The sequence below is a fragment of the Trichechus manatus genome, unplaced genomic scaffold (assembly GCF_000243295.1).
Source record: "Trichechus manatus latirostris isolate Lorelei unplaced genomic scaffold, TriManLat1.0 scaffold00036, whole genome shotgun sequence".
Lineage (NCBI taxonomy): Eukaryota > Metazoa > Chordata > Mammalia > Sirenia > Trichechidae > Trichechus > Trichechus manatus.
The window spans coordinates 7,725,030-7,737,144 of NW_004443972.1; the positions used below are offsets into that span (position 1 = coordinate 7,725,030).

General features: G+C 38.7%; 1 protein-coding gene across 3 annotated transcripts in view; it reads left to right on the forward strand.

Annotated features, from left to right (window-relative positions):
* The window catches only part of FMNL2 (formin like 2), a 341,516-nt gene that overhangs the window by 241,199 nt on the left and 88,202 nt on the right, over positions 1-12,115 (forward strand). For all 3 annotated transcript variants that reach the window (XM_023730404.1, XM_023730402.1, XM_023730403.1), the window contains exons 5-6: positions 5,147-5,230; positions 8,196-8,348. In XM_023730404.1, the coding sequence (XP_023586172.1) occupies positions 5,147-5,230; positions 8,196-8,348 (237 nt within the window). The remainder of the gene's footprint in view (positions 1-5,146; positions 5,231-8,195; positions 8,349-12,115) is intronic.

Here is a 12,115-nt window from a genome sequence, read left to right on the forward strand (position 1 = left end):
AATTCATTGAGTGGCCACACAGAACTCACAGACAATATTCACAATTATGGGGTTTATTAGGGAAGTAACAGGTTACAATTCAGGTTGAGGAACACTCAGGACATAGTTCTTCCATCAGGACAGCCTCTTCCTGGCTGTTCTTGCAGGCATGTCTCTCCCTAGCCCTTGGCCTTTGCCCAAAGGCACTCAGCTTTCTTTCTCTGTGGGCTGAGAAGCCCACCATGCTGCCATCTGCTGCCGGGTCTTTCTCTCTCTCTCTCTGTCTCCTGGTTCCAGGAGCTTCTCAGCACAGGGATCCCGGGTCCAAAGGACATACTGGCTCTTCTTCGGTGGTAGGACTGGGATCCTCTCTTTCCTGCCTCTGGGGTGGCTCATTGGAAGCCCAGTGCAATGACAAAACTGACCAATCCCTTCTGTTGTTATTATTGTGTGTTGTTGAGTTGATTTTGACCCATAGCGACCCTATAGGACAGGGTAGAACTGCCCCATAGAGTTTTTAAGGAGAAGCTGGTGGATTCAAACTGCCAACCTTTTAGTTAGCAGCCTGAGCTCTTAACCACTTCACCACCAGGGCACCAATCCCTTTTGTGGGCCACAATTACCTTATCACACAGTCCTGCCCAACCACTTCAGTGGGAATTACAAGACCATGGCCAGAAAGGCCACACAAAAGTGATCCATCACACTGCAACTGAGTTACTCTCATCTTAAAAATGTTGACACATTTCATTTTACAACATAAAAAAAAAAATCACATTTGTTAGTAGTTACTAATCTCATCAGAATATACTTTAAGCTTTGTGAAGCTGTCAAGCTCTTGGTGGTAAATACAAGTTTTCCAAAATTCTCATTTTACTTAAAAGCTCAAATTTTATCATGGGCAATAAATACTGTCAGGTTGTTTTCCTTGAAATGACAGGCTCACTTCACTTATTTTTGGAAAAAAAAAAAAGTCTACCAGATACTCAAGACTGAATAGCAATAGTTTGTCAGCCATTTTTACAAGTAAGTGGCATTCCATGAAAAAAGTGGCTAGCTTAGCTTGCAACTCAAACAATTGCACAAGTGTTTTTTTCTTAGGACAACCACGGTACTTAGGTGTGCAACAGAAATGCTTTACGTGGGCTCCCCGTTGTGTCCCATGGAAAATTAAAAATGATGTATGTACTCATGGAGCAAGCTTAAATAAAATCAATTTTTATTGCTTCAGTAGGATATTCTTAAATTAAGATGTCTTTTACACCTCTGAGAGCTTAGAGTGAAGAATACAATACATAACTATTCTTTGGTGGCATCAGTTTTATGCACTATTCATTTGTACCATCAGTGCAAATGTCAACACAGTGTAAAAGGCAACTAACATCTGAATATTTTTATGAAAATAGTTTTAATTTCACAACCCTCCTGAAGAGGTCTTGGGGACTGCTAGTAATGTGTGGGCTACACTTAGAGAACTAATTTGTAGCATTGCCTCGCAAAGTAGATTTGGTAACCAGTTGTGATGAATCTGAGTGATGTTTATCTTCCTTCTCTTGTCAAGATTTTTCAGCAGCTGCAGTTCTCACCATCTATCTACAGGTCCTCTCTAAAGGAGACTAGCAAAGGGAATTCAATATTTGTCCCTTTCTCTTGTGTGTCTTGAGGCAGCTTTGCTCTCTTAGAAATTGAAATTTTCTAGATGAGAACAATGAGATTCTAAGATTTTGGGAGGCAGAGAGAAAACAGTGGCAGCTCTGAAATAAAACTTTGACCTATCTACAACAGAACAGTGAGTATTGACGTCTGCGCTTAGATCCTTCCTGGAATCTAGCTTTTTTTCAGAGTTACTGTCTTTCTAGCTCCAAAGCAGCTGATTTGGAATTTGCCTAAATTCAGATTTGCAACGTATGGTACTTATATTGAATCTGTGAGGTACTCAGTAAAAATGCATGCCGTCAGAGCCAGAAATAATTCTGTTCTCAGTAACCTATACTCACCCAACTTGAAACTGTTTGCAGATTGGAAATGAATAGAAAATTGTGTGTGTCATGCATAGAGGTGAAAACGGAAGTAATTTAATATGGGAATCCTAAAATTATATAGTCATTGCATGAACATATACATAAATCTACAGAATGAGGCATCCAGATCAGACACAAGATACTGCTTTGAAAGTTGCCGTCTTTTCATCTTTACGTATTTTCTTTCCATGCTCTTTTGTTTCTACAGACATTCACTCTCACCTCTGTTCTTTCCCATACAGAATATCCCAAGGCAGGAAGAGATATGGATTAGGGAACGAGTGAAGGTTATCTTTTTCCTCACAATCCATAGCCTTAGTGCTGAAATGAAATGAATTTGCTAACCTGATAGCACTTGACAAAGAGGGTAAGGTAGCCAACCTGGAAGAATTTATACCTTGTTCTTTCCTAAATCTTTCCTAAACCACCTAGGGCTGTCAAGGCCAAGCCAAAGACCCAAGGAGGCTCTTGTATCTTAGAAAAAAGAGGCTAACTGCATGACATTAAACTCTAACAGACATTTTAGGGATTGAGCAGCTGGATGGTGACTTTCACTTTGAAAATTGTCTTCAAGGCATTTTCACTCAAAGTTAGTAAGTGGAGGCAGGGCATTGATGGGCTGTTGAATTACAGTAAGAGAAGACAATTAATACTCTATATCCCTGCATCAAGATATATATGCATTGCCATTTTGAGTCAAGAGAAGAGTAGCCCTGGCTACACTTGGCTTTTTTCCACTTCTTTTTTTTTAAAAAATTTTCCCAGCCCTGGGTCATTTGCCTCTTGTCCAGTTTGTGACTGAACTTTCTAAGTGAGATGGAGGTGCAGTGGTTTGGACATGGGAGGTCCTGAGGGCACCCTGGACCATCTGTACTCTGTAGAGGCATTGTCTGGAAAATCAAACAGGAAGACCTACCATGACTATTTTTCTCACTTCCCAAATGAGAGTATTATGGGCCGCTGGGATAGAATATCTGAAACTGAGGCTGCCCTGAAGAATCTGGATCCCATGGTTACTTGTCACTTTAAAAAGCTGACCTCTTTGCCCAGCTATGGAGTTTTTTGCTGCACACCTACAACCAGGAGCTAATTTAAATCATGTAATCAGAGTCTATAGAGCATTGAAGAGCCTAAGAGAAGCTAAGAGGCTTAAGTTTAAAGAGCAACTTAGTCATTCGATTTTGATAGTGAATTCCAGCCTTTCTTATGTCTCCTGCTAGTTGTAAAAAGGAAAAAAAAAAAAAGTCTTTTACTATTTCTAAGCTTCTAATTATCAGCACTTAAAAACGTCCAATGTCTCCGGGGACCTGGTAGCATAGGGAATAATTGAAATAACTCAAATAAAAATAAGCATTTAGAAGCAGATGTGGTGAAATTATGTTTGTGGTTGTTTTGAAAGGTCTGCTTACATCTCGACCAGTAGCCAGCCCCTTTAGTTTTCTTTAGATGTCATAACAAAGCCACTTTGTGAGACCTAACTGGTGGTATTTTCTTTGCCAGTGTTGCTACTCTAGGTCTCCTTTCAATTAAATGTCAATGCTTACATGTGCCTATGTTAAAAAACCCATTGCCTTTAACTCACAGCAACCCTATAGGACAAAGTAGAACTACCCCTAGGGTTTCCAAGGAGTAGCTGGTGGATTCGAACTGCCGACCTTTTGGTTAGCAGCCTGACCTCTTAACCAGTAGACTGCCTAAGGCACTGAGGGGAAAATTTAGTCCAGCTATCTACTTTTTCTACCTTTCTGCTTCCTGAAACTACTTTTAGACCTGAATTTACATCACAGAGATGACAGGACTAGAAGAAAGAATGAAGCTGAGGAGAAAACAAAAAACACACACTCTCCCACCCCCAAGCAAAAACAGAAACATTGGATTCTAAAACAGAATCCACTGGATTCTATCTTCCTTTAAAACAAAAGACTTCAAGGAGTTGATAATCCTTAAGGGCACACCTGTATTTCTAGGATTATCCTACTATTATTTTAATAGCTAGCAAAACTGGCATCTGCAGTAGCTGTAATACCCATTGCTGGCGTACGTTTTGTCTTGGTGTTCAAGGAGGAAGGCAACTATTTTGGAATCCAGTTGACAGTAGTACCCCAAGTGTTATTCAGGGATTGTTGTTGTTGCTAGGTGCCGTCAAGTCAGTTCAGACTCATAGCAACCCTATAGGACAGAGCAGAACTGGCCTATGGGGTTTCTAAGGAGTGGCTGGTGGACTTGAACTGCCAACCTTTTGGTTAGCAGCTGAGCTCTTAACCACTACACCACCAGGGCTCCATTCAGGGATAGTAGTGGCCTTTTTTACTTATTCATTGGAGTTTCAGACATTGAGAAGCTTTAATCAGGTACCACAAGTTCTTTGCATGTGGGTCCATGGGAGGAATCTTAAAATGGAATAACAGATATTTATCCTCAGTACCGAAAGGTGCTGTTTGACCACTCCACTTTATCTGTCTGAATTGTTATGAGGAGCAAATAAAAATGTGTAAAAATTCTCAGTGAACCATTAAGCAAGGTGATTATTTTTAAAAAAATTCTGACAAAAGGTATTTGTTGTATCTTGGCCTTGATGATGGCATGTGGTGCCTGCAGCTTTTAAGAAGATTTTAACATTCATGGAAAAAATTAAGCAAATCATTATACCTATTGAATTTTGAAAAGCCCATAAACACTGGTCTCTCACTGGCTAGTTTAGTGGTTTCCACCACTTACTGTGCCAAGAAGGAGATGAGCGTGGATTTGGAATCAAGCCTGGATTTCAGTGGTTATGTCGTCATGTTCCCAGTCTGCCTCATTCCCCGTGTAATCTTGGAACCTTCAACAAGCTTGCCGTGGATCAGTTGTGGTGGAAAAAATACATTTAGCAACTTCCTTTTTTAGAAGGATTTGTATAGGTTGTCTTAAGTTTCAAAGCAGTAAAATGAAAGGATGGCACATGTGCAGTGCACATTTTTCCTTCTATTTATTTTTGCACACTGAAATGTTGTGGTTTTCTTAGTTGTCATATCCTACCTCAAGTGAAATAATCTAGGCCTTACTCCATATTGAATGTTTCTGGTTGAAAAACAAAACTTTCCTCTGTATCCTTTTCCATGGCAGGGCATGAGATGAACCTCTCTATTGATTTTTTTTTTCAATAGGTGGGTCAGAGAGTTTTTGAATGAAGAAAACAAAGGTCTTGATGTTCTGGTGGAGTATTTGTCCTTTGCGCAGTATGCAGTAACGTAAGTAAAACTTGGTTCATTTGCTTTTGAATTTTATGTGATCACAGAAGATGCAACTCATTGGTAAAATTATACCCTGTACTTGGGGGGGTGGCAGGGGAGAAGCAGATGAGATGGTATTTAAGGAGGTTTGTTTCTGTTCGGGTGCCTAATTTGCAAGTCACATAATTGGTATTAGAGATGTTCTTAAACCAGAAATAAGACAGGTGATTAAAAATAACCCTTAGAGTAGTACTTATTTTAAAAAGTGTTTTAGGGCTGGAGTTATGACTATCCATATGGTAGAATACTCTATCAGTTATTGAGAGAGGTTTATGATATATTGTAAAGTAAACAAAGCAAGATGCAGAAGAGTGCTGCCTCCATTTGTATTTTTAAGAATGATGTACATATGTATATTTGTTTATGCTGGTAAATGCAGAGCAAATGATTACAACGGTAGATAACTAAACATAGTAATAACTGGAGAAAGGAGTAAACAAGGGACTTTTCCTTTTTATTTTATGTACATTTGTATAGTTTTGGCTTTTCCCCACAAAACTGAGGCAGAACAGAAAAACATCCAACTTACCTAAACTTGCTTTTGTTGTTTCATAAACATCCTCCCATTTGCTAGGCTTCTGGAATGATTTACAACAGGACTGAAAAGTGTACATTTGAATGAGATATTTTCTTCTCCACATTTCCTCCTTTGATCAAAAACATTCCAATATCCAGTATATCCAGATATACTCTTACAGACTGAGGAAATAATATCGTATGTTTAATTTGACTGAGAGACATTTCAGTCTAGGTGGAGTTTTTTTTACTCCTCACAACTTCTTTTCAAAGCAGTAACTTGTTTTTTAGTAATGATTTACTCCAAAAACTCCCAAAACTTAACCAGATGTTATCTTAGTAATCTTCATCACTTCCCTGAGAATTTGTGAGGAGAAAGCTATAATTATTCCTACCTTACAGATGCAGAAACTAAAGTATTAACTGAAACTGGCTTGAATGAGTTTCAGCTTTGATGCTTCTTTTATATTATATGGGGTAGACTAAGAAAAACCAACAAACCAATTCTTCCTGAGAAATGGTTCTCTGAAATACAATCGTAGCATGATCTTCTAAAGAATGTTTCTTATCTATCTCCATTATGTCAAAAACTGCTAATCTCCTTTACACTTTGTATTATATGACAAAACAGAATAGTATTACCCTGTTGCGTATCTTAAAATCTGCAGTTATATTTATGGAATTAAGGAAGGAGTAAGTGACTTTGGGAATAATAGGGAAAAAATGGCATGCTGTATATGTTTGCTGTGATTAACCTTTTACCTACATCATAATAGGACTTGGAAACCAGCTTTCCCAAAGTACCATCACATGGGCTCAGTGGGAGAAAGGTAGTGCCACTGGGAGGGAGTTCTACTCCAAAGTGTAAGATACTAGCCAACAAAGGATCAGAACTTTTCCTGATCTTGTCCCTTTATGGTTTTTTTGTTTTTGTCACTAGCGTTACATTATATACCCATTCTTGGTTTATAAGTTTTGGTTTTGTTTTGCTCTATTAGATAAATTATATGTATATGTAACTTCTTTATTGAAACTAATCTGCAGAAACCTTTCCCTGCTATTCGTCAGCATTTGACAATTTCCTAGCTCTTAGAATGTGAAACAATGGCTGTACTTCATCCCAAAAATAAAAGTGTTCCTTAGGGTGGGTCTTTGTTTTCTTCTGCATGAGAGGAAAGGACAAGCTGAGAGGAACATAAGATATGATATGTAAATACAGTGGGCATGAGTGATCTTGGAGGATGCCTTCTGCCACTTAGGATGTCACCTTGGCTTACCATCTCCAGTCTCAATTATAGACCTCTATTTTTGGTATTTAAGGCTCTATTTAATTACCCATTTCTACCTCTCTTCTTGTTCACTGCTACCTGCATCCAAAGGGGTGACGAAAGTGTCTGTGATTGGACCCATACGCTGATTTTGTACAACAATCTCCGCTATCAGGATTAGCATTTAATAGATTGAGAGCATCACCTAGTTTTCAGATAACTGACCATTCTTAAAAAATATTTTATTTTGGCAATCGTATGTTTTATTTCCAATGTGTATTATTGCATTTCCTTCTGCAGTATGCTCTAAAATCTTCCTGAGGACATTAATTATAGTTATCTTAAAGCTGCCTTCTGTTTGCTGTACTGTCTGATCAGGTGGTGTTTGGTGAAACTATGGATAAAAACTATGAATAAAATGTTTTTTGGAGAAAACAGTTACTAACTTTTGGAGGGAAAAAAAATGCATGAAACACAAAGGCCTGTCTGTTTAAAAACTTTGTTCCTAAAATTATACAAGAATGAGCAACTTAACTTGCCATTTATTCTAACATGGTTAACATGAGTAATAACCTCAAAAAATGTCAGAGAAACAACCATCTTACTTTAAAGAGTACCACATTGGGAAGAGATTCCAAAATCAAAGCAAATCCATAGCTTCGATAGTAATGTATCACATATGGTTGGAAAACTATACTTGCCAACACACTAGGAGAAAATGCCCAGTGAAAATTGACGGGTAGGAATAAATTAGTATAAGCCTACCATATTGATTTGTTAAAGCAAAATGAAGACAGCTGTAGGATCTCTTTACCACCCTGCTCCCTTCACCATAGCAATGTTAGCAGTTGGTAAGTTAGCATGCCTTAACAGTGAAATACAAATAATACATCACTATGTAATTTTTGCTTTTATTCAGTTTTTCTTTTGCCAGGTCGAGTATTTGTCATTCTGTGTTTTTGAAGCGAACACTGAGCCTATGGAAATTCTTCTGCATTTTCTTTTTAGTTTTTCTCTTCCCGCAGAGACTCCCCACGTTACAGTGCAGATATGGAATAGGAAGGGTACATTGTGTGTATCCGTGTGTTTGTGTGGCTGTGAATTTTTTAGTCTTCAGTGGCATTTGTGTTTTGTTTTAGTTTTGACTTTGAAAGTGTGGAAAGCACTGTGGAGAGCTCGATGGACAAATCAAAGCCCTGGAGCAGGTCCATTGAGGACCTTCACAGAGGGAGCAACCTGCCCTCACCTGTGGGCAACAGTGTGTCCCGCTCTGGGAGACATTCTGCACTACGGTAAGTACCTTTAATCAGGAGGCAGATTGGGTAGGATACGCTCCCAAGGGTTCCTCACTTCTTTTGATGATCCTGGGTGATGTATTGATGTATCTTGCCACACAGAACTTTCATTTTCCAATGATTCCAAGTGAATGTTTCTTTAGACATTCGTAGGATCATCACTCGGATGTACTCTGTAGCTTCTGAAAATACCAGACTTCCATTCAGCATAGAAAGTGAAAAAAATATGCTTCCAAATGATTCCACAGACAGGAAACTTATCCATAGGCAGATAAGTTTCTGAAACAAGGTGGATATTGACACTAATTTAGGCACTATTTCCTGAGTAGAGGCAATACTTTGAGATTTGAGGATCTGTAGAGCCCCTTGTTGCCATTCATGCCCTTCTGCTCCCCTCCCTTCCTCCCATGGAAGCTCAGGTGTGTGTTCTGTGTCATGGTGATCTCTTGGGACATGCTTTTTGTCATAGGCGCAAAATGCTGTGCTGATAGTTGCATTAATGAGATACCTTTAAACATTGTTTCTTTGGTTAGATGCGCTTCAGTTAAAAGTTTTATATTTCCTCCTAAGGATTCCCTCTCTAGTCTCTCCTGTCTGAATTAACACCATGCTAAGGGAGGGTGAGTGCTGACCACCTTGGTATTTGAGTGGAAGTTTCCACCATTAGGACAGCTCTAATTATATGTAAAGGGTTCAATTTATAAAATACATTTTAATTTGGTTTTCTATCATTCCTTACCTGGAAAGTATCATGTATTTGCTGGTTACTGCTTAACAATGATTCATTTATCTAATTAATAATTCACTATGTCTGTTTTTGAGTTATTGAAGACTGTATTGTTTCCAGTAGAGTGGAAGAGTTAGGAAAACATAGGAGGCATTCCAGGTCCAAAGAGGTGAATAACCCTGAATGGTGGGGTACAGGGACACCAAAGGCCTGCTTGATCTGCTTCACAGTTAGCTCAAGGTGAATCCTGCTATAATTCAATTTAAATTGGAAAGAAAGACCAAAAGTATGAAGCTAGAACAAGATGGAAGAGCTATCCTGAAAAACACAGGGGAACTGTATGACATCTCTGGTTGGCAGGTATGCTCGAAGATGACCAACGAAGAAACCAACATCATATTCTTTTGTTTGTGTTTGAACAGTTTCAAGCTCAGGCATGGAACATTTGACTTTCCTTTGACTCAGCTACATGATTTCTGGTAACTCGAGAGATGGCAGTAACACTCATGCCACTTGTTAACCTGAGGTTTAGATTTTCTTTAAACAATTCATGGCAGTGATACTCTGGTTTTGTGATTCGTGGATTTGTGCCTGGATTCTCATTCTGTATTTGTTCATTTGATAGAGCTGTGACATAAAAACAGGAATCAGAAATACAGGCATGTGGTACATGTTGCTTTTCATAGACCCAAAGGTGGTTCACATTTTGTTTCTCTTCCTCCTCCTTCTTGTCTCCTCTTTTCCTTTTCTGCACCCCCCCCCCAACTTACTTCACTTTTTGGCTTTCTTTTGTTGTCGTTTTTTCATTCCGTCATCTCATTTCTTATTGTCTTCTCCTCCTCTTCTTTGTCCTCTCTTGTCCTATGGACTCTTCTTCCTCTGGTTTCATTCATTTCTTACACCACCACCAGATTGGTTTCTCTGCCTGAGTATCTTCCGTTCAAATGCCACCAGAGCTACTTCTCCCCCTGTTGCCTCTGGAGCAGCTTCAGTTTACACACTGATGATGAGGCTTCAAACTGGAAAATCTTGTAAGTCATGGGTGAAAATGACACCCAAGAGAGCTCAGAGTGCACGGTGGCAGGGTATTACAACTGCCCTCCATGTTATAATATGATAACCTCATGGCTTAGAGCCATCACCCTCCATTGGGATAAAGCCCACACTGCCTTTTAAACTCCCATGCAGTCTGTTAATCATATATGATTCCTCATTTTAAGAATTTGAACCTCTTAGGTGTATTGCATTTTTATTAATACTACTTTTTTGGGGGGATAGAGAAAAGGGATAATTCATGTTCTATAGAGATTCTTTAGTCTCTTTGTATAATTAGCATATGCCTTCTATATTCAAATGCAGATTTTAGCTTCCTCATCTTAATCTCAAAATATTAACGTAGGTACAGTAATCTTATTCCATATGCCTTGACAAAATGGGTTGGATAAACTTAGATGAAAAAACAAGGTTTCAGGAAATTTAAAATATTTTATAAATGGTGCTTGATTAAAGAAAAAAGGAAAAACACTCTATTCTAAAATACAGGGTTTTAAAACAAAATTCCAGTGTTGACATAACTCTTCTCTTTGTATTCAGACTTTATTTTCTAACTATGGTGCGGTGGTTAGGAGCTTGGCTGCTATCCAAAAGGTCCGCAGTTCGAATCCACCCTTGGAAAGCCTATGGGGTAGTTCTACTCTGTCCTATAGGACCTCTATGAGTTGGAATCAACTCGATGGCAACAGGTTTTTTATTTAAAATTGGCTAGTGAGCATTTTATAACATCACACCTACCTTGAATTATATCAACTGTTGGATTTTGAGTTACCATAAATTTGTCTGCTTGGCCAGATATAAAAATTTGATATCAATTCAGTAGAAATCTGGATTGTGCATTCTTCTAAGTTTAGAGCCTGGTGTGCATTCCGTTGAGATAGATTTCTGTCAGTGTGGCTGCAGATGTAGCTACATTACATGATGCTGTATATGAACATAGTGTACATTAGATCTATGAAGACAAAGGCAGCATTATTTCAGATGCAAGAAGAAGTAACTTTTAATTCTTTCACTTTTGAGAATGTCAAAGTTAATCCCATTAGATTTGAATAAGGAGTGACATAGACAATAAATAAACGTTCCAAGTCTTTAAAGAAAGGGGTAGAGGGCTAATGTAGGGCCTGGCAGAAGGGATAGAAATCAGACTGGGACTCTGGATAATGGCCAGAGTTCGGTCCTCAAGATGAGCAAAGGGTGCTCCAGGTGGTGGTATGGTGAAAAGACCAGCAACACCTCCTGTCAGAGATCAGGCGTGTTTGGGAAAGAGGGAGGAGCCTGGCCTTTCAGAAATAGAGGGCTTGTGATGGAGATGGAGGCTGTATGAACGGAGAGATAGGATCACAGACATACAAAGCTGTAAAAGGCCTAGGAGGTCATCCTGACTGACCCGTTTTAGCAGTGCCAAGGAAATCAAGGCCCACCTTTCTTTTAATATGTTAAACTATTAATATTTCTTCTGAAGCTCCCCAGAATAAGAGTTTTTCTGTTTTTCCTGACATTATTATTTTCATGAAATGGCATTTCATGAATAGTCATCAGCTGACTCTTTACCACATATGTACTTAGTGGATTTACATGAAGGCATAAAGAGTTCAAATTTAAGACTTTGTTGATATATTTTAACACAGTAGTCCCATTCCTGACTATGTTTTTCAAGAAAGTAATTTTTAAAAGTTTTCAAAAATGGGCACAGATACACACAGACATACACACATAACTGATGCAATTTTTAATTGGGACAGAAATCTTTTATGGAGTAGCCTTTGTGTACCAGGCACTGTTCTGAGAGCCTGCTGTGATTTACATCTCACAAATGTTCCTGTGAGATAGCTACTCCTGTTATCACTGAAGCAAGTAGTTACACATCTTACCTGGGGTCAGACAGTAAGTGAAGGAGACAGGGTTTACGGTAAGGTCATTTGAGCCTCAACTCACTCACCATGCTGTTTTGCCTATTTATTAGTAGGACTTTTTTCTCCAGTAA